This window comes from Citrus clementina, unplaced genomic scaffold (assembly GCF_000493195.1).
Source record: "Citrus clementina cultivar Clemenules unplaced genomic scaffold, Citrus_clementina_v1.0 scaffold_1, whole genome shotgun sequence".
Taxonomy (NCBI): Eukaryota; Viridiplantae; Streptophyta; class Magnoliopsida; order Sapindales; family Rutaceae; genus Citrus; species Citrus x clementina.
Genome location: NW_006263303.1, coordinates 7,705,569 through 7,729,219, shown reverse-complemented (window position 1 = coordinate 7,729,219; position 23,651 = coordinate 7,705,569). Strand labels below are relative to the sequence as shown.

The 23,651-nt window shown below is 30.5% G+C and overlaps 1 protein-coding gene and 1 long non-coding RNA gene across 4 annotated transcripts; one reads left to right on the top strand and one right to left on the bottom strand.

Annotated features, from left to right (window-relative positions):
• Positions 1 to 7,021: 7,021 nt before the first annotated feature.
• Positions 7,022 to 8,902, top strand: LOC18055977 (senescence/dehydration-associated protein At4g35985, chloroplastic). Its single transcript, XM_006451229.2, has 5 exons — positions 7,022 to 7,716; positions 7,947 to 8,080; positions 8,190 to 8,356; positions 8,436 to 8,520; positions 8,607 to 8,902. The coding sequence occupies exons 1-5, from the start codon at positions 7,147 to 7,149 to the stop codon at positions 8,770 to 8,772; spliced, it is 1,122 nt and encodes a 373-aa protein (XP_006451292.1). The 5' UTR covers positions 7,022 to 7,146; the 3' UTR covers positions 8,773 to 8,902.
• Positions 8,903 to 10,112: 1,210 nt separating this feature from the next.
• Positions 10,113 to 12,389, bottom strand: LOC112095886. 3 transcript variants are annotated; one of them, XR_002904026.1, is made up of 4 exons: positions 12,165 to 12,389; positions 11,835 to 12,023; positions 10,719 to 10,784; positions 10,113 to 10,283 (listed from the first exon to the last, which is right to left on the bottom strand). It is a non-coding gene; the product is annotated as an uncharacterized LOC112095886 (long non-coding RNA). The 3 variants fall into 3 exon arrangements; XR_002904028.1 differs by having other exon boundaries at positions 11,835 to 11,994; XR_002904027.1 differs by lacking the exon at positions 10,719 to 10,784.
• Positions 12,390 to 23,651: the final 11,262 nt, after the last annotated feature.

The following is a 23,651-nucleotide window of genomic DNA, read 5'->3' as shown; positions in this document are numbered from 1 at the left end:
CCCTGGCGTTTCCAATGTCAGCCCTAATTTCGGCTACTGCCACGCTACCCTATTTCGGGAACGTTGTGGAGGGCGCTTCGCAATTTTCCATCTTGATTCATTGAAATTTTTAGGGGTTTCAAATTTGATGCAAAATTGAATAATCAATTTAGGTAAGAGATTTCCCAATCATGTAGGCTTTATTTAATAAAAAATATTGTCACATATGCAATCTTTTGATACTAACTATTTGATTTGAACTAAAGATTTGATAAGTCACAGAAGAAAATAATCTACAATGCCCAAACATATCTTTATAGTAGATCAAAGAAAAATACTAAGTGTAGAGAAAGATAAGAGAAAAATGAGAAAATTAAATAAAAAAAGGAAAGAGTGAAAGTGGGTAGATAGAAAAAGATGATAAATTTCTCTATATCAAGCATCACTCTAGATCAAATAAAGAGCTTTCATGTACTTTTTTTTTTAACTTCTATCTCATTATCTTGAATGAAACAAATCTTAGTGCCATGTTTGGTTAGGAGAGGAGATGAGAGACAAGAAGGGAAGGGAAATGAAATAAGAGAAGAAAATAAGGATTACATTACCTGTTAAACTAAATAATGAAATTAAAATCAATCATCTTTTCTTCTCATTGCCGCTCCTTTCCTCTTCTCTCATTTCATCTAACCAAAGGTAGACTTTATTATTTTAACTTTAGGTTTTGAGCTTAACCCTAACTTAGGCAATAACAACATGTTAATTTTTAGAGCATGAGGATACAAACCAAAAAAATTAAATTAAATTAAATCAAACACACATAGCATGATAAAAATTGATAATTGTAGACAAACAAATTTGGAGATAGGAAACGGCATTTTCAGTAGTTATGTCATTTTATCTAATATTATTTGAATCTCCATTAGTTTCATGTACTTTCCAATAAAGCATCAAAAATGTCATAATTACTTTTGTTAACTATTTGTTATTTCTATTTAGAAAGATGCTCTCTTTATTTTCAAAAGTTTTTTTTAAGTAAGTTACTATTCGAATTGAAATCAAGTGGTTTTTAAATACATTTTTTAATCGGTACTCGAGTATAAATTCTAAGGAAACATATGTTAAAAAATCAATTTGAACTTTACCCACCTTTTTTTTTTCATAAAAGAAAAATGAAATGAGACCTTCCTTTTTAAGAATGAAAAGTTTTTTCTCCCTTGTTAACACATTGAAGCTTCACCACTGTTATTTAGTTTAAAAGAAATAGATAAACAGGTGAAAAATGAAAGCTAAACAATTATTAAAGCTTTATTTCCATAGTAAGTAAAGCATGGAGTTCTTTTGGAAGCACACAAGCATAAAGTCATGAAGTACATTATTGTATTCTCATAAATTGCAGTCTATGATTCATGAGACGTCATTGTTGTTGACATAAAAAGGGTGATGAGGGGTTCTCTCTGCCAAGCTTCATGATCTACCAATGGCGACTGGCCAATTGTGCAGTCTATTATCTATAGATTCTTTTCGCTTTGTCAATAGGAGTGGCATTGGTGGAAATTTAAGGGGAGACAGCGACGGCACACAACAACTATGAATTATTAAAACGGGATAAGCATTCAATCACATAAACAAATTGATACGGGTTGATTTAATTATTAAAAATGAGTATGTCAATCTTGGAAGAAATCAATGATAGAGATAGACATTGGGAGCAGCAATTTTTTTTTTTTAATACGAAAGCAGCACTTTCGATTATTTAATTTTGTTAATAAATACAAAAATAAGAAATAATTATAGAATTTTTTTTAAATATACTGGTATATTATAATCACGATTTTACTAATATTTATAATGAAAAATTTATAGAAATTATTTTTAATAATTTTATTATATTCTAAACTCCAGTTAGATAATTTTAACTTTATCCAATTTCGTTTTCGTGTTGTGTTTTCTAATGCCAGGTTTTAAAAAATGACCACGTGGGCATCAACGAATTATTCTGAAATTTTTAGATTTTAATTAATAAAATGTCCGGCGGTTTTAAGAAAACTTTTCATAATTTTTCGCTAGGGACAGATTTATCGTAACTATGGGCAGACACATTGGTGGATGAATCGAAATACAATCTACTCGCCAATTGACTAATGATTAACAATCACCTGCGATGTCATGTGAGAAAAGTGACTAACCATCAGGGGTCGGTCATAATCAACATAAAGGCTTATGTTTTGAATATTAGATGTAATTTTGGCTTTTAACTCGAAAAAAAAATAATAATAATTGCATGTGAACCAAAGAAGTTAAGAGACGTTTCTTCCTGTCCACAAATTAGTTTAATTTTCTAAATCTCTAAAACTGGTACATGCGGTCAAAAATTCTAACCTCCACTTTTATCGGCGGGTATTACATATATTTCATGAAGTGGATTTGATAAAGTGATTTTTAAGTAATTTTTTTTTACTTTTAATATACGTTGGAGTTTTTTTTTTCTTATTTTCTAATTACTTATGTATTTTATAATTGCCAACACCACCCACACAAAAAGACTAAAGGTTTTATTTGGTATAATTTTTCAAATAAAACTTATTTAAGTAGCATTTTTATTAGTAGAGATTTTACTAAAAAATTTTAGTTATTTAAAAATTATAAAGTTACCTTTTAAAGTTGTGTTATAAAAAAAAGTAAACTAAGATTGTAAGTAAAATATATTTTAGATATTTTAATATTTTAAAAAAACTTTTTAACCTCAACTACTAAAAATTCAAAATTTGAGATTTTGTCTGTAAAAGCAAAATAACATATTTAATTTACAAAAGCTCTACTCAAAACACAACCAAGCAATAACAAAATTTTTGAAAAGAGCTTATAAATTAAATAAACACTTATGTCTCTTAAATAAGTCAAACTAAATAGGCACTAAGGATTTGTTTGTGATTGATTTTAAAAGACATAAAAGTGATTTTGAAAAGTTAAAAGTTAATTTTAGTGTTTGATAATTTTTTTAAAAAAAATACCGTTGGTAAAATCACCCCATCCTACAAGAGATTTTGAAAAAGAAAAAAGAAAAAGAAAGGAATAGCTTGTTAAGAAATGTTTTTAAGAAATATTTTTATATCTAATACAATTATGTATATATCTTAACATATTAACTATATTCACTTAACGAATAGAATCATTAAATTTATAAAGAATATTGTTATTACTAATTATATTAAGATAAAAAAATAAAAAATAAAAAATAAAATTAATGAAATGAAAATATTTATTTTAGTTATCAATGGTTTTATATACACATAAAGAAAATTATATATAAATATATGTGTAAATAAATTTTATTGAACATCATATCTATTTAAGTCATTTGTATTCTTATAATATTTTAAAAGTGAGATTTACTAAACACATACGATTGTTTTTAAAAATTTAATTTTTTTTATTATATTTTATTAAATATTTAACTAATTCTCTTAGCAACTGATTATTTTTATATGATAGCAAACAACAATTATTTTGAAAAATACAATATCACCAAACTAATCCTAAGGTAGCATTTACATTTTGGATTGAAATGAGAATCCGGAGAAATAGTAATCTTGAAATTGAGAGTGTAGAGTAGGAGTGAGAATATGTTACTTACTTATGGTGAAATGGGAGTATGGAACCGAAATTAAAACCCAATTTATGTGTTTTCTTTTGTCTTAAATTGGGAGTAAATAGTTTCAAATTATAGTTTTACCTTTATTTAAAGAATTATAGTTTTTAATTATAAAATTAATAAAAAATATTTGAAAAATAAAATATTTATTTTATTATATTTTTAAATTAATAATAATTATTAATATTCTTCATTATGTAATCACAATTTTTTTTATTGATTTTAATTTTAATTATGAAAATTAAAAATTATTGATAAGAGCAACACAAATGAAACTTTATAATCAATGAGATAGTACACAATTAATGTTTTCTTAGAATAAATTATTAATTATTAATATTAAATAAATATAATATTATTATTTTAAAGTAATTTTAACATAGAATCAATGTAAATTATTATTTTTAACTAAATATAATAATATTATTTATTTTATTTTATTAAATATAATTATATTGAATTTAATAAAAATGGTTAAAAAAAAGAAGAAGAAGTGGGGGTAGGTTTCCACTTTTTCTCACGGAGTGAGAATTTTACTTTTCACGCTAAAAATAAGGAGAAGTCTATCTTACAGATTCTGTAACATACATTCCCCACTCCATGCACTCCACGTGTCCCACCATGTGAAAACAAAGCAAGCAAATGGCACCACTGGGGGCTGGTTAACCTGGTCTGTATGTTACAGAATCTGTACCGTAGCTAGCTCCTAAAAATAAATAGGACCACAGAATGAGATTCCAGTTGGCGTTGGCTTGAGCTTGACCAGTGGAATTATTTGTTATTAATTTTGACAAAGATTGTACATTGAGCGACGGAATTGCAAATCGAGTCAGATACTGCCAGCGTTTTTGCTTGGAAAAAAAAAAAAAAAAAAATACACAACAACGTTATCATCATGTGCACAATTGCTATCGAATACCACCATTTGGAAAGTTCATTGAAGAATGCATGTGGCATCATTTACGGTCAAGATTAGGACCTGTTTAGCTTTGCTTGCTGAGTACTCGCTGTGACACAAAGTGTTGAAATTTTTCACTTCCTCAAAGGTTAAAAAGCACTTGAGATCGGCCACTTTCACGAGAGGATAACTTCCCTCTCTCTCTCTCTCTCTCTCTTTTTCCCCTTGCATTTAATAGATTGAACTTTTAGAATACTCTTAAATTTAAGCGGCGGTCCGGCAACTTCATTGGATGTTGATTGTTGAATATACCACGAGACCCCATCTGGAGATAGATATAGTTTGATGACGCGTTTGTTTTTGCCGTTGGTGATATGTGTCACAATATTATTTGTTGATTTTTTTTAATTTTTTGAAATATAATCAAAATTTAAATAATTACGGTAAAACCTAGTTAAACTAATACTCTCACAAATTAATAACTTCCATTAGATAATAATTTTGTAAACAAACTGCCTTCATAATAAACGCTATAAATAAAAAAGGGGGAAAAAAAAAGCTATGAAGCGAAAGTGTTAATTTTATGTTTCTACAAAAGTGTCTCAACAAAATGACCATCTAACCTGCAGATGGATCGTGACAACCGGGAGGCCCAAATGGGCATGCTGATGTTTAGGCTGAATACACCCCGGTCTTTTACTTATGTTATATTTACACATAACATATATAAATATTTGTCTAAAATATTTTTAATTGTGTGTATATATATAATAATTGGTTAGTAAAAAAATATTATTTTTATTTATTAGTTTCATTTTGACAATAAAAAAATTAACTAATTCTCTCTTTAAATTTCTTGATTTTATTTTTTAATTGAATAATAGTATTTTTGGGTTTATATAATAAATGTGAGCATATATAAATACGATCGGCATTCACATAAGGGCTCAGAAGAGACTTCAGTCACTTTTTAGTTGTTATTTTTCTTTTTGAGTGTGCCCAAAGCAAAATCTTGAAAACTAAACTATTGTCTATACATATGGGCTAACTTTTCGATATACACACTATCACACTTCCTGGCATTTAGCAAAATTCTGGATGGTGGAATCTAAAATAGCTTTTGATTTCTTGAATTGTTGAATTTCAATGTGGGTAGTCAATTATCTATTTTTGAATTGCAATTGAAATTTGTAATTCTTAAAAGTTTCTAACATTTTTAAGGATGATATGGAGGGTGTGGAGGCATATATGAAATCATTTTTAAGCTCCATTTGGTATAATTTTCAAATAGAGTTTATTTAAGTACATATTTTATTAGTAGAGTTTTTACAAGTAAAGATTTTACCCAAAAAAAAATTCTTTGTTTGGTTATCAGTGAGAGCTCTTTTTTAAAATTGTAACATTACTTTAGTAGATAAGTTGTTTAAAGTTACGTTATGAACAAATAAAATAAGATTATGAAATAAAAAAAAAAGATATTTTAGACATTTTAATATTTTAAAAAAACTTTTCAACCTCTACTTAAAAAAACACAAAATTTGAGGTTTTGCTAGTGAAAAATTATACTAAATAGACATTTAGAGTAATTTGGTCATCCGACCACGAAAGATACTAAACCGAGATCAATAAGGCATATATTATTCCCTTCCCAAGATATCGAGGGAGAGCAGATCTCTAATAATCCATGTAGGTCACAAATTTTGTGAGTTACTAGAGGATGAAATTAAGTAGCTGGAATATGATACACAATTGATTCCTTTAACTTTTTCTTTCCCATTTATTCACTCGCCTATCAACAAAAATATTTCTACATTCACATCAACTGCCACAAAATTTACAAACTGAACGATCCAACGAAGACGAGCACCATGCTGAAGTTTCATCTTGACTAATAAGAAACAAAAGGACGCTATAAGAATTAGGGACAGAATTGTGTTCTACCGCAGGACACATTTCAACCAAGAGCTCACTAGCTCATTGCTTTCTCTCTGCAGCATCATCATATGACTTGAATTGATCTATCTTTAATTGAACCAAAAAGATTTGATGTATTAGATGGATCTTAATATTGCACCCACCATTTAAACGTTTTACATGTATTTAAAAAATAAAATCAATTGAAAATACTCTGAACAGATAAAATATTAGATTGGCTAAGGTAACTTAAGTTTGATTAACTAGGTTGAATTTTGAGTCTCCAAATGCTCTTCTATCATTCACATTCAACCCAATTGATGGAATACAAATTGGACGGTACAAAATCGGCTGATGTACTGTAAATGGACTAGAAATTCAAACTTGACTGATAAGTGGGGCCATCAACCTATCAGCATGCCAGCAGTGCACTTGATTAAGCTAAAAGACTACCCTGGAAAGTATGCACCGATGGCATGGCCGTATGTTTAACTTTTGAGGTCACATTTTTCTTCCACCGAAAGTAACAATACCTTCGCCCAAGATTATTCACTAGGAATAGTATAAAGTCACAAACAAAGAATCAATATCACAGAATAACTTTTCTGTAATCGAATTCCCTTTATCCCTCTCTGGTGCCTGTCAATTTAAACATTAGATAAGCAGTTCTACTTTGAGAACAAAGCTAACAAGTAACAAGAATATGGGCTGTTTCAGGTCTCGTTCCAAAAATACCTCTGCCATGAAATCCTCTTCAGCTTCTCCATCAAACCCAGAATCCAGAACACTGAAACAGGAAGTTCTGCTGAGAATTCCAGGATGCACAGTTCATCTCATGGACGAAGGAGAAGCTATAGAGCTCGCCAAGGGGGAGTTCACGCTTGTCAGGATTTTCGACGAGAATGTTTCTCTTGCGACTATCATTAAAGTTGGTGACGACCTTCAGTGGCCTTTGACAAAAGATGAGCCTGTAGTGAAGCTCGATGTTCTTCACTATCTGTTTTCGTTGCCCATAAAAGATGATGAGCCACTGAGCTATGGAGTGACATTCTCGGAAGCGTATGGTAGCAGTTTAGGCTTGCTGGACTCGTTTTTGAGAGAGCATTCGTGCTTTTCTGGGGCGGCAACGTCAACTAGGAAAAATGATATTGATTGGAAGGAGTTTGCTCCCAAGATTGATAATTACAACAATGTCTTGGCCAAGGCAATTGCAGGAGGAACCGGACAGATCATCAAGGGGATATTCAAATGCAGCAACGCATACACCAACCAGGTCAGTTTTCAAGTACTTGAACAGTATTCAAAATTGCATTAATTAGGATTATCTCTTGCTGAGTTTAATTATAACTATTAGCTTATTAATAGTTTCTTAGTGTTACTAGCAACATCAGAAATGGGAAAATTGTATGAAAATCAAATTATAATGAATTGTTCATGAAAACAAATAATAAATGTTATAATTGCCAAATTTGTTTCATCTAAAGAGAGTATGGATAAAAGCAGGTCCATAAAGGAGGAGAAATGATACTGACTCAAGCTGCTGAGGAGAAAAAGTGTGTCACAGCTAGAGAAAGTAATAATAACAACAGAAGTGATGGGTCCGGAAAGAAGAGCCAAGTCAACAAAAGCTTAAAACGGTATCCCAAGATAAGAACAGTACTGTGATTAGAATAACATCTTATGAACAAACCCAAAATTTTTCACTTTTTAAGTCAAACAATTGTGTTTTTTCCCCCTGCTTCTTAGTGTGAGAAAGCTGTCGAAGATGACAAATAAGTTAAGCAAATCAATGCTTGATGTTGTTGGCGTTGCCACTGGATCAGTAATGGCGCCTTTGGTTAAATCCCAGGCAGGCAAGACATTTTTCTCTATGGCTCCAGGAGAGGTCCTCTTAGCTTCACTTGATGCTGTTAGTAAGTTACTAAAGCCCAAATTTAACTTATGAATTTCCATATCAGGGTACTTTATCATCTCACTTTTTACCACCTATAGATAAAGTGCTAGATGCAGCTGAAGCTGCCGAAAAACAAGCGCTGTCAGCAACCTCCAGGGCTGCAACCAGAGCCGTCTCTGAGAGGTAGATTCTGGAAAGAGATGTCCAAATTACAATTTACAACACTTACATTCTTTTAACCAACATTATTTGCGGTATTTGAATTCCAGGTTTGGGGAAAGTGCAGGGGAGGCGACGGGGGATGTGCTGGCAACTGCAGGGCACTGTGCTTCCACTGCTTGGAATGTATTGAAGATACGAAAGGCCCTCAATCCAGCATCAACTGTGTCCAAAGGAGCATTGAGGAATGCGCAAAATTTAAGAAACGTAAAATAATTACTGCCCGTGAAGTGTGGATTCATCTGTTTGAAGTTAAACAAGTGTGTGAAACACAATGTCTTTATGTTATCAAGTTGCTGCGATCATGACGAAAGATTATTGAATTTGAAATGGACCCAATTCAGTTAATTGAGTGTTGCAATGTATTTGATGTGCTAATTATGAGTAGATCCCTTGCTGTCTGATGATTTTGTATATGATCATCATGGAATTGTTTCAGTGGGGAAATTCGCTACATATGTGAAGTTTGAAACTTGGAAGCATTTGGTGGAATAGCATCTTTTAAGAATCAATTAAATTATTTCCATCTTCCAAAAACATTTATTGAAGTATTATTCAAGAAGCAGCCCAAATATTTTCCAACTTCTCAAAAACTAATTACAAAAAGAATAATCCATTTATAAGTTCAAGGATCCAAGCATGCATCACTTGCTAAGTCAGTGATTGCTAAGTTAGTGATGCAGCGTGGAAGTGATACTAAATTTTGTTCTAACTAATATTCTTGATAACTCAAGAAAGAGAGCTATAACAAAAAAGAAAATATCTCAATTAAAAAAATACTGAATATTATTGAAGAGAAACTTGTGTGTTTCAATAAACTATGAATAACTAGACTATATATATTAATAACTCACTTAATTGTAATCTTTTTCAAATAAGAGAAATAATTTGAAATCCTAATTAGATTAGAATTACAAATATGACACAAATAAGCTTAATAAAATAAGATAAATAAAATATTAAATACTAAATTGACTGAAAATATTGTAATTTCTAATATATTCTACCTTATATGCACTACAACAAAATTGAGCTATATTAACATCTCAAATGTGCTACTAAAAGTAAAAGGTAGCACTTTTAAAAGTGCTATGTTAGCCCATGTTACTAAAAGTATATCTTTTGGTAGCAGTTATGGAATGCTATAAATTACATTTTTGTAGCATACAATAAAAGCTACGTATGTATTTTCAGTAGCTTTAGATAGATGTTACTATTTCATGACTCATAGCATTCATAAAATGCTACTAAATACCTTGCCATAGCATTTATAAGTGCTACCAAATCCTAAGTCATAGCATAATAAAAATGAAGCAATCTCTTATGATTTATAACATTTTTTATATTGCTTAAAATTACATATTTATTAGCATTTAAACATTGCTCTTATATCTGATAACAATGTATCAACGTTGTCATCATAAATTTAAAGAAATTGGTAATTAGCTTAAATATTTATATTATTCATCTTGATAATAATACAAAACTTTCACAAATGCAAGCTTAGAATCCAAATGAACAAAAAGTACCATATATTATATCAAATATTGCATCAAGGTAACAATGCATAATTTCATAAGTTGAAGATAAATATCAACTCCAAATAAAAATTATGCTTGACTATTAACAAATATGCTACTTTTAAAACAGAAAAACAATAAACAAAAACTAATGCTTCATCTTCAGAATGTGGCCAAAACTTTTTCACTTGTATTTATCATCATGACCTGCATTATTATAAATTGAGAAAATAAAAAGATAAGTATGTATCATCGTAAAAGAAATAAATAAAGAGAAAAATTTGTGTAAGCATTTAGATATATAAATTTAAATAAATTTATTGTCATGAGTTTTATCTATAAGAATTTTAAGCATAATGTTTAAATAATAGTAAAATTTTGGTCCTAAGAACTTTCTTTTCGACTTGTAGCTCTAGACCATTGTAGTTCTAAGAGGGTAACAATGCAAACATGGAACTGAAGTAAAAAATGAAGCAAATAGAAGGCAATTTACTTTCAAGAACAATACAATCTTAATGGCAGACATTTATGGTATTTGATTCAAAATGTATCTCTTTTTTTATGCATCACCAAAATTGTTTTCTCACAGGCAATACTCGTTTGGGTAATTCAGTTAAGCTCTATGGAGATAAAATAGCCTACCTCGATTTCCATAAACTGCACTTATGATCCATATATAAAAACCCCTTTGCTCGAGAGCTCCTGAATCTGATCAGGAAAATAAGCTTTTCTATTTTTAACATAAAGATGCTGAAAGAAATATCATCCACAGTCATGTTTAAAAAAATTAGGATAAGTACCAAAAATCTATCACCCACATTTGTTGTGTTCCCAATAAATAATACTTTCCTTTAATCAGCTGAATACCCTGCTTCTAGCTCACTTACTTGCTATAGTTACCTACCATCACTAATGAGCAATAAGCACAATTGAAATAGCACACAAATAGTCAATCAAACAAAAATTAAAACAACATTGAAAAAAGTAGTACAATGTTAGGTGGTGGTCGCAAGTCCACCAAACATTTTTTTATCAAGCAACTAGTAAAATTGATATTAAACTGAAACTGTCAATACAATATCAAGCCAAGATATTAAACATTTTGGGAATACATGAATAGTAACCACCAATATTTAACTAAACTAATAATTGCTCAAAAATAAGTTTTAGGCAATGGTATTTTCATTCTCATAAGTGTAGTACAATAGTTTGCTTTTACACAGAGAAAGAGATGAATATACCAATCCCAAAATCATTCACTCCATGCGGAATTTGAAGTACTCATAGACTCTAAAACCTAAACTAAAACTAGCTAAGTCCATCTAATAATCTTGCTTGATGTTCTCATCTTGAAATGATTGAACCAGATAGTATAAAAGTCTCAAAAGTTCAAACAAAACCTCATATCCCATAATAACCCAAAATTGATCATGACAAATAAAAATTACAATGATCTAGTAGCCCCACAAACACTACAAATAAAGTCACATAAATAATATGCAAATACAAGTGACACTTTAAAAAGAACTAATACACAATTGACAAGAATTTAATCATCAATACAAACCCACAAGCACTTTCAAATATAAAAAATCCCTAATCAGGCATCATCCAAGCACACCTAAATAAAAGCACAAGCCAAACAATATAAACCTTAACTAAACTAGTTTTTGAACTGCCAAATCCCTAGAATGAAAAAAAAAATTCTTTTAATTAATTATATTAAGAAAAGAGACATATGAAGTGTTGCATATATACCATTGCAGACCAAGCATGGAAGACTTATGACTTCAGCAAGTTCGACATTGTTGACCTTCCATTGGCAGCAACGGTAGCTGCGGATTTGCCCGCCTCTTTTCTCTGACTCTGCACATCACAGGACTCTCAATTTTGTAGCATCTTCCTTAGTCTCCCTTGCCTAGGGTTTTAATCATATCGTAAATGAAACTTCAAAAATTGAAGAAGCAAAAAGAGAGTGATAATATGAAATTGACAAGCGCGAAGAGTTTTGCAATCAATTTAGGGAAGATATTAAAAGAAATAATAATAAAAAAAATAACAAACTTGAAATCAAAACCCATGAATTACCTAAGGCGAGCCATATTTGGGATGAAGATGCTCAGCAAGTTATGGAATTGGTTGGGCGTACGATTTTTAGCGTGAGATTTTGAAATAAAAAAAATGAATTGAGGGATTTTACGAAGTGCGGTGGCGTTCGATGGTTGAGAGAAAAATAAAAAATAAAAAGCTTTTGGGATTTTGTAGTCAAATAAGAGTTTTAGGTAAAAAGAAAATTATAAAATAAAAATATGGAGGCATTTTCTAAATGTTTGGCGGTAGACAAAATTTTCCCGCGGGAGTATTTTTACCTTTTCGTAGCATTTTTCTGGTGCCACAAAATTGTTGTTAACTTGTACCATTTTTATAATGCTATATTATTCAATATTATATGTAGCACATATAAATATGCTACTATATTAGATATTATTTAATGTAACATTGTTTTGTAGCATTTCTAAGTGCTACGATATTAAAAATTAAATATAGCATTTAGAAAGCGCTACAAATTAAATGTGAAATACAATTAAAAAATAAATAATATTATTCAATGACTAATTGTAGCTTTCTTGTATAAAATGCTACAATAGCATTATATTTAGTAACGTTTAAAAGAAAATGCTACCGTAAAATGCTACAAAAGGTGGTATTTGTTGTAGTGATGCTTCCTACATCATTCTCCTCTTCTTTGAAGAAAAAAAACTTGTCCTGGAGTTTTGTTGGAAACAAAAGACTATCTGGAGGATGAAACTTAAAGTAGATTAAAAATGTATCTTAGAGCTCGAACTCGTAGTCTTTCATATCGATCTTTCTTGAAACTCGAGATGCTATGTACTTCATCTTCTTCTTGATCTTGTTAGTCACTCTATAAAATGGTAAAGTCTTATACAAACGAATAATTTCTAAGCCTTTCAAGTCTTTTGTCAAACCTTGCTCAATGTCCTCACCAAGTAACTTTGTCTTGGCAATAATATCTTCTTCAAGAATAACTTTCTTGTCTCCATTATGAAGAGGCAAAATCATATCAATTTTCTTAGGGTCTTCTTGAATAATTGGTTTGGCTTTAACTTCAAAATGAATTATCTCTAGGTCTTCAAGAACAATTTGCTTAGCTTCACGAATAATTGGTAGAACCATATCAACTTCATCATCTTTAAAACAATTGATGTCTCTTCACCTTAAGCTTCTTGCATAATTTTAACCATATTGTTAGATATAAAACTCAAATTAAGAATTGATTGTACCTCTTCATTGAAAACTTCAAGCTCATTTGAAATATCTTCAAAAGAAGCTTTCTTGATATTCTCTTCTTCCAATGATGAAACTAGTAAAGATTGCTCTTCCATATGAACATCTTTAACTTCAGAATCTTGGGTAAACTCTTTATTTTCACTTACTACAATGATTGAATCTTGAACAATCAATATATCTTCAGTAACTTTAGAGTCTTCAAGCACAATATTTTCTTTCATTGGCTAGTTTTAATCTTTATTGGCATACGAAGTTTGCTTTTCAATATTAGAATCCTTTAGCACGGAGAAGTCCTTGATATGATCTTGTTTGGATAACGAACTCTCATGCTGTAGTTTTGGCGAAATGAATATATTAAACTCTTGATCTTTTCTTTTTTTGGCTCTCATAATGCTCTTACACTCGTTTAAATCTCTTCAATGCTTGCTTTTTCTCTCTCTTGATTTGCAATTCAACTTCTAAAGTAATTTTAATGACATCCCAATATTCATGAGTGGCAACAATTTGTAACAAAACTCATTGCTTAGTATCAGAATGTAATCCTTTCACAAATGTTGAAATTGTATCTTCATCATCTTAGAAAGATTCACACAACAACGATAATTTCAAAGTTTAGATTTATAAAATCAAACGAAATTGTGCCTTGTTGACACTTGTCAAATTTACGATGAATCATCTGAAAATATTCAGGAGGAATAAAATAAGCTTTATCTTCCTTTTCATGCTATGCTAAGTTTGAAACTTACCTCTTTTATGTTGAATTAGTGATGCTTGTAAGTTTGTCCGCCATCGTGATGCATGTCCAATTAATTTTGAGGACACGTACTCAACATGTCTATTCTTTGGAATATCTTCAAGAGTATCTTCAATTTTGAAAATTCAATTGAAAATATTCTCAAGATTAGTAAATTTATCATAATAAAAAATATCATCATTTTCTTCTCTGTATCTCATTATACCATTTTTTAATTTTCTTTTTTTCCTTTTTTTTTGGGTTTTTAAGGTTTTTTTTATAAAAATTATAGGGTAATATTGATTGTAATAAAAAAAAATTCGACAAGGATAGGTGGATCTAGAATATTTAACTCATTGTGGATTAACCAAAAATTGAATTAAAGTGGTGGTTGGAGGTTAGTTTTGGTTTTCAATGAATGGGGCAGTGGTTGGCAGTGAAAGTGGGCTGGAAAGAAAGGCTGATGATGGTGAATGGATTGGTAGTGGTGGTGGTTGTCAAACCATGACAGACTTTGGCGAATCGAGGGGCGGATATTGTGGTGGTTTAGTGGCTGTTTTTGCATGTTTTCGGTGGCTACAACGAGGTTGGTGGTGTTAATGGCCTGTGTATAGTCGGCGGCTTCTTCTGGTTTTGATGAAGTAGAGTTTCAATGGAAAAGATGAAGAGCGACAGATGCGGCAGTCGCGTACGGTGGTTGTGGGGGTTGCTTGGTGGAGTTAATGGATGATGGAGGAAGGATTTGTATATGGAGGGTGATTGATGGTCAGGAAAGTTGCTTGTCATAGAAAAAAAGCTCTGATATCACTTGACGTAGGGCGAAAGCGATATTAGATTTCGTTTTAACGTACGTTCTTAATAACTCAAGAAAGATGGCTCTCATAAAGGAGAGAATATTTTAATTGAGAAAATGCTGAATATTATTAAAGAGAAGCTTGTGTATTTTAACAAACTATGAATAACAAACTTATATATTTTAGTAACTCACTTAATCTTAACCCTTCTCAAATAAGAGAAATAATTTAAAATCCTAATTAGATTAGAATTACAAATATGAATCAAATAAGCTCAATAAAATGATATAAATCCTAATAATATTAAATACTAAATTGACCTAAAATATTGTAATTTCTAACCTATTCTACTCTGTATGCTTTCTACATTAGTTAGCCGCTTACTCTGCATTTTTTTTCACAATTAAAATCTAACATGGAGTTATTCAAACTGATAGGAAGGTTAGAATTATCATGTCAACAATTGTTAAGTTGTATCTTATATCGGCTAATAAAGGAAAGTTTCTTGGGTTTATACCTAAGATAGGTCATTGATAACTCTATGAAATGAGAGTTATTATGGCAATTCTAGACTTAAATCAAGACCACTTAGAGAGTAAATGATGTGTTTTTATTACATTTTTGTTATGTTTTGCATAAACATCCATTTTAGTTTAGTCTTAATAAATTTTGCTTGATTTAGAGTAATTTGTGCTCAAAACATATGCATAATTGTAGGTTTTCAAAAGCTTATAAATTATGGAAGGGATGCTGATGCAGTAGGATAACAAAATGGAGGAAGAATATGCCCATCGAAGAAGTGAAACAAAATCTGGAGCAGTGCAATGCTGCAGCAGTTGAGGGAGAACCCATTGCTGTAGCAATCCTGGAACAACGACAGAGAAAGCTTAGCACGAGAAATCTGTAGAATAGCGATTTGTAATTTCCTACTTTGACTCATGCACGCCCTATGCTTTTGTTTATCCTAATTTTCAGTAATAAAAAGGGGCGCACATCACATAAAACGGCGGCAAGGAATTAACATTGAAAAAATCAAGAGGAAAAGAAGAAGAAAATCAGAATTCAAGGGAATCGAGGTTGAATTATTGAAGAATCCAGTAGAGTTATTTGGATTCACTCTTTATCGTTCTCCACTTATTCTTTTCTTCATTCTTTTATTGAACCAATGTATTTCATGACCAATATGTTGCTGTTTGTTTTTCCTTTTCAAAGTATGAACTAAACTTGCTTGTAGTTGAGTGACAAACAATCTAATGGGTTTTTGACCGTTCTTATGAGTTGCTATAGCATTTTACTCTAGTAGCTATTATTATAACTGTTATTTCGGTTGACCACTCATTTAATGGTTCAAGTTAAAATAGAGCTACAAAAGGGCATGTCTTAGTGGATATTATTAGAGTAATACTTGATCTTAATTTGAGTTTCCTAGATTAAGTTTATCTTGAATCCCATAAGGACTATACTTGAAGTTAAGATTGTGATAAACTAGACATAGGTACTCACCTTGTGGGGTGGAGAGAATAGATGTTCATAATGCAATGCCGTAGGTAGAATAGCAACTGGTAACTGCTAAGATACTTAAGGGTATGAGAGTTCCAACACGCGATAGCTGAGGATGCAAAATAATTCTGCCAAGTGCTGTAGAAATTGTTGTAGCAACTGGTGTTCATTTGATGAAAAACAGTCAACCCATGAAGAGAGTTTGATCATTCAACTACTTTATTCTCATTTGATTCTTCTACGCAATTTAATTAATTTATTTCATTATTGCATTCATTCGTTTTATTTTCTTACAATTATCAATTTCGGTAGTAATTAACTTTACATTTGTTCATTTTAAATTAAAAGTATATTGCACTATTGTGATTGCTGTAGCATTTCTAGTAACATCAATTCCTGTGGAGACGATCTTGAATATTCATCACTTTATTACTTGTTGTGTATACTTGCACATTGGCATCAATAGCAATTGATTGAAAACTCACCAACAGCCACTCTACCTAATATGCTACTTTTTTGAGTTAGATACTTAGAAATCCTATGCTTAGACACCCTAACAATTGATATTAGAGTCAAAGGTGGTGGAACAACTTAGGTACGTTAGTTGAAAGGACTGAAGGGATTGTTGAGTTGTGTCCTACACTATCTAGCAAAGGACAGTTAATTGGGTTTATACCTAGAATAGGTCACTCTACTTGATAGACTAGCTTTTTGGAATGGATAACTAGAAAACCTAGGCATAGACACCCCAATGACAATAAGCTTTTCTTTATCAGTTATTTACTATAAATGGGTGCAACATCCCATTAGAATAGTATACAAAAAATTTCATTTTGTGATTTGGTATCTAACAAAACAATTTGAATGCTTAACAGACATCTAATTCCCAAAAATATCTTGATTTGAAAACCCCAAGTTCTGCTTTTTAAATGTGGCAATGACTTGGAAAGCCACATCAATCATCAATGTGTCCAAAATTGTTGTTCAGAAATTTCTGTGAACTCATAATATGTTCAATGGCATAGGCAAGATTAAATTTTAGTTAGTTGGCTACTGTCCGTCATGACAGAATCAAAATAAATGGTCTCTAGTATATATATCAATCCATTGTGAAACTTTTCTTCTGAAGTATGGTATGCTCTTGAAAAGTCATTTGCCTTCAATTAAATGCAAAATATCTACAACTCAAAATGCAACTTCATCTAGTAGTTGTTTAATGTTACTACCAAAACTGACAATCTTTCTTCCTTGGAAGAAATTATTTAGTTGTTCTATTCTGGTTTTCATGACTAACCAGAAACGCAATTAATTTTCTTTAAAAAAATGTTAGGCAAATTATTTTTTAAGAGCGTTCCATATTTCCTAAAAAAGTTTGAAGAGTGCATTAATACTATTACAAAGTGTTTCAAAAACTATTATTACATAATCAAAAAATTTTGGCTTCTAGAGAGAGTGGTTATGTACTCTAAAAATTATCACTATTTTAAGCTAGGAAACCATGGAATAGGCAAGACTAAATTTTTAATCACATAAGTTGTGACAAAAATAATTGTAACCCATGTGAATTTAAACACTTAATTTACAAAAGGGTTATTTTTAAAAAAACATTTCCTAAGGTTTGAGTTAATTATAACTGGATGGCGAGTTTCCTTGTGTCCTCCCTTACCTCTTCTGCCGTTATTATGAATACTTAATATACAAGGGTAAACATGTAAAAGACTTGTTATAAATTAAAAAAAAAAGCATTGAAACCCGTGAAAACCCATTGGATAATTGTATTATTATTCTACTTAATATCCATGTGTAAAAGACTTTGCTCTTTCATCACACAACACTCAAGCAAAATGTTTCATTCTCATTGCAAGAAATTGATCTATTTCTACTATACTCTCTCGTTTGAAGTCGCTGTAACCAAAGAAGATCTTCACAAATTTCAAAGAGTAGAGACTAGTGAATATCGATGGAGGCCGAGTTATGCCACCAGTGTTGGAGCTCGAAAGAGGTTAGTTACTTTATCAAAGTTTAAAATTTATTGTTTAGCTTTGATTTTCTTGCTTTTGGAGATAGAAATTTTAGAAATTATTGTTGCATGTGTTTCATCTATTGTTAAGAAGTTGGTGGAAGAAAAATTAGTTAAAAGGAAAATGGGTTCTATTGCGTAAATTAACAAGTGCACTAGTCGGCACAAGTAATATAATGTAAAGTAGAGTATTGTCCCACAAAAATTGTATATCCTATTTGCTATTGAAATTATTCTAACCCAAATTTATTTGAACAATCGAATAAGTGAATTTAGATTAAAAGTTAAATAAAACAACTAAAATTTGAATAAAGATGCAAGCAATAACATAAATCACCAAGAGATTAAGATACTAGCACATCCGACTTCACCATAACTAATCCAATTTAATCTTTCATCTATACTATTATCCATGTTGACAATGAATTTTCCTTATCTATTCAATATCCTCTCTCGATTATTATAAAAAATGCCATCATATATTAACCAATTATATCTTTATGTGAATTTAAATATGCTAAGATTCATTAAGTTCTATGGAAATTCTTAGATAAATCTGCACAAATCACATTGATACATCTTTGTCTTTTTGTTTAATTCATGGCATCCATTACAAAGACCAAAAACAAATAAATCTCCTCTCAGTCTCATTATGTATAAGATATTTAAAAGCATTAAGTATAATAATGAATACTCAATTATAGAATAATAAACTAAAAGCAACATAGATCTATAAAATTAAGTTCTCATAGTTAGGCTACATTGTAGCCCTAGTAAAGTAAATTAATTGGAACATTCAAGTAAGACAATAGAGAAAAGGGAAAGAAAAACTCAAGAATTAATCTCAGTTTCTCTCTGGATCTCTTGTAGCTGCTTCCTTTTGGTTTTATTTGTGCGGCTGTTGCCATTTGGCTTCTATTTGCTCTTTTACCGCAGCAACTCTATGTTTTTTATAATGCCAAAAAAACTTGGTCCACATACATAAGTTAAATTCATAAATATATGAGGATTTGGCCTCTACTTTTTACATAGTAATTCACATGCATGCTTAACTAAATATTGCAATTTCTTTTTCTAATTTGCTTTTACTTGATGGCTTGATTGGAAATCAACTTTTTAATTAAGCTTGGCTTCTTTTTACATTCCAGAATTCTTAAATTATTTCCTATAAGTTCCAATTGATTTTGTATTTTAGCTGTATCAATGTAAAATATTCCCTACATATGCTTACAATAATAAAATATAATAATTAAGATAAAAATTAACATAACAAAATATTATTTAACATAAAATTAAGTTACGAAAGTATTAAAATAATGTATAAATTCTAAACACATCAAGTTCGGACATACGTCTGCATGGGTTGAAAAAAATTGTTATTGGCTGTATTTTGGTTGTGATTTATACTATTCATAATGTAATAAGGCATATAAGCCTAGTAATTTGTGATTTTTATGCAAATTGATATGAAAAATAGAAGTAGTCCTAGGTGTCATTTTTATTTTTCTCGCTAAACTTTACTCTTTTTAAGCTATTGTCATGAAGCTGGTGGTGAAAAAAATTGATTAAAAGGAGAATGGATTTAGACACATGTTTGCATTGGTTGATGAATATTGTTATTGGTTGTATTTTGTTTGTGATTTACGCTATTCATAGACTGGGGAAGCATATAAACTCATTAATTTATTATTTTATGCAGGTGGGTATGTAAAAAAGAAGTGTTCACAATTGTCTTCTTTATTTTTCCAACCAAATTTTATTGAGTTTGAATTGTTGTTATGAAGTTGTTGTGTTTTTGTGCAATAGGCACAACGACGTATATATGTGTTTATTGTTTCTATTTTGAATTATGAATGTAATTATTATTGTTTCTATATAACTCTATTATTTATTTATTTATTTATTTTATTATTACTACTACTACTACTACTACTGTTACTTATACTATTACTATTATTATTACTACCACCAAAGGATAATAATTAACAAAGATACTTGTGTTGTGCTTTCACTTATATATTTACATATGCCTATTTTTTTCTTTTAAGTTTTTTATTCTAAAGAGATGCTTTTATGTAATTGCAGCTATTGTTGCATGGACACACAGGTTGTTGTGTCAAGCAACATGCTTTTTATTGTTTCAGTGATACTAGAGCAGTATAGCTTGAAGAAGTTATAGGAGGATATCAAAGATTTGTGCTTCGATAAGTCAATTTAGCATGCCACTAAAGTGTGATTTAGTATCATGTTGCCTTGGAAGACATCTACTGTTATTATGAAGAGTGACCGTGATTTGCAAGATGCATTCAACAAGCTACTGGATAAGAAGTATATTTAGGCTATGTTTATGATCAAGACAAAGTTAGATGACCTGACAAGAGACAGAGACAACTTAACTTTGTTTAAAACAAAATTGACATAAATAAAAATCCAGCTGAACAGTTTGTTGTTCCACTAGAAGATGAGGTATAAATGCACTGGTTTGACTTTACAGACAAGAATGAGTTTGCTCTCCCTTATTTAAATGATGAAGTTCACACTTATGAGTTGTTAACACCAACTGTTGTTGTAGAAGATTCACTTAAAAGGCTACTAGCAATTAACGATAGAGATGCTCATGAGGATGAACCTGTAGAAAAAGGAGATGAAAAGCATTTGCTGAGCTTGATGATTGTTTGGATGACTATTCATCTAGTGATGATAGTTGTATTGATTTAGATGAGACTGATGATGAGGCTGCTGAACCCATTTACTGTAGATAAGAGACAAACTTTAATGGATTTCAGTTTGTAGCTGATGGTGAAAATATTGTATTTAGACCCGGTCAGCTGTTCAAAGATGTATATGTATTCAGGAAGGTTGTGAAAATGTATACAATAAAAAATGCCTTCAGGTTGGAAGGAGCGAGGAATGTGAATTCAAGAGTAGCATTTATGTGTATTGTGATAAGATGTAGTTGGAGGGTACATGCTAGTCCAAACTAGAATAAGGGGCATTTTTAAATTAAGACACGTTGTTCAAAGCATACTTGCGCAAGAAATAACAAGAAGTATGAAGCAACATCAATGTGGATAGCTGTTACCTTTCTTTATCTCTTTAGAAGTAATACTCAACTGCTAATTGATGCTATTGTATCAGAACTTTTCAGAAGATATGGGATGACTTGGTGTAATTAGAGATTGTATCAAGCAAGAAACAAGCCCTTAGAATTATTGGGACATGATCATAAAGTAAACTACTAGAAACTGTTCAGGTATATACATGTTATACTTACTTCTAATCTTGGTTCCACTATCATTAGATAGGGATTGGTTAGGGGTGGAGTTAATCCTCATTTTAAGACAATCTTTATGTTCTTTGATAGAAGTATAAAAGGATTCTTTGGGGACAATAGGTAGTTTATAGGCATTAATGGTTGTTTTCTGAAAGATCTTTATAAGGGAGTGTTATTGTCTACTGTTAGTATAGATGCCAATTATGGCATTTATGCATTAGCAATATGTGGAATAGAAAATAAAAACACAGATCTTGGGTGTACTTGATAGAGAAACTATATGAACAAATAAGCTGCAATGATTGTGAGAATTTATGTTTTATGTGTAACCAACATAAATGCATTAGAGAGGGTGCTTTGATGTGCTAATAATTTATATATTATTTTAATGTTTCCCTAATTTAATTTTATGTTAAACTATATTTTATTATTTTAATTTTTATCTTCATTTTTATATTTTGTTATTTAAGATATAATATGGGATTAAAGAGGAATTAAATCATAATATTTAGAAAGAAGTCTGCTTGAAGAAATCAGAAAGGGAAAGAAATAAAGAAATTTAATTTAAACAAATCAAGGAGGATTTAATTAACCATTATGCATGCATGCACGTGAACTTGGGCTTTTGAATTTGCAATATAATAGCTTAAGAATTTAAAGGCGGCTTGGCTTACTTTTGTTTTTAATCCTTTTGGGTTAAGGATTTAAAGGCCACCGATTGAGCATTATAAAATGAGGAAACGGGAGCAAAAACCGATAGGAGAAAAGAGAAGCAACAACCGCACTCAACTAGAGACAAAAGCCAAGAGCAGCAACAATTTGGAGGAGGAAGAAGACGTTGAAATTGAGTTTTTCTTTCCCTTTTCCAATTATCTTACTTGAATGTTCCCTACAATGTTTATGGATTCTCTTTATATTCTTATGAACTAATTTATTTTATTAGGGCTACGATATAGCCTAACTATGAAAATTTAATTTCATAAATTTATGTTATTTTTAGTTTATTATTCCATGATTAAGTGTTCATTATTGTGCTTAATGCTTTTAAATATCTAGCCAATATTTGAATGATTTGAGAATACAAAATGAGACCAAGAAGAGATTTATGTGTTTTTCTCTGTGTAATGAACGCCATGAATTAAACGAAAGATAGAGATGTGCCAATGTGATTCGTGTAGTTTTATCTAAGAATTTCTATAGAGCTTAATGAATTTTTGCATATTTAAATTTATATAGAGATAGAGTGGGTTAATATGTGAAGGTATTTTGATATTACTCGAGAGAGGATATTGAATAAATTAGGCAAATTCACTGTCAACATGGGTAATAAACTTTAAAAGCATATATAGAGGATTAAATTAAATTAGTTATGGTGAAGTCGGATGTCCTAATGTCTTAATCTCTTGGTAATTTCATAATTGCCTGCATCTTATTTAAATTTTTAGTTACTTTAATTTATTTTAGCTTTTAATCTAAATTCACTTATTCGATTATTCAAATAAATTAGGGTTAGAATAATTTTGGTAGCTATTAGGATATGCAATCTTTGTAGGACGATACTCTACTCTTCATTATATTACTTGTGCCAACTAGTACACTTGTTAATTTATGCAACATGCTTCCTCAAGCTTTAAAGAGATATTGTTGTAGGAACATTTATGCAAACTTCAAGTAGAAATTTCTCAATTTACTGCTTAGGAAACCATTCTAACAAGCATGTAGAAATGCAAATGTGGTTGAACTGAATGAAATCAGCCTTGATGGACATGATTGGTTGATACAAACGCTAGTTGTCCATTGGTCCAAACATTATTTCCCTACCCAAACTAAAAATAACCATGTCACCAATAATGTGACTGAGGCTTTCAACAACTGGATCTTAAATTTCAAAAACATCTTGATCCTTATGATGCTAAAATAAATAAGGAGAAAAATAATGAAAATG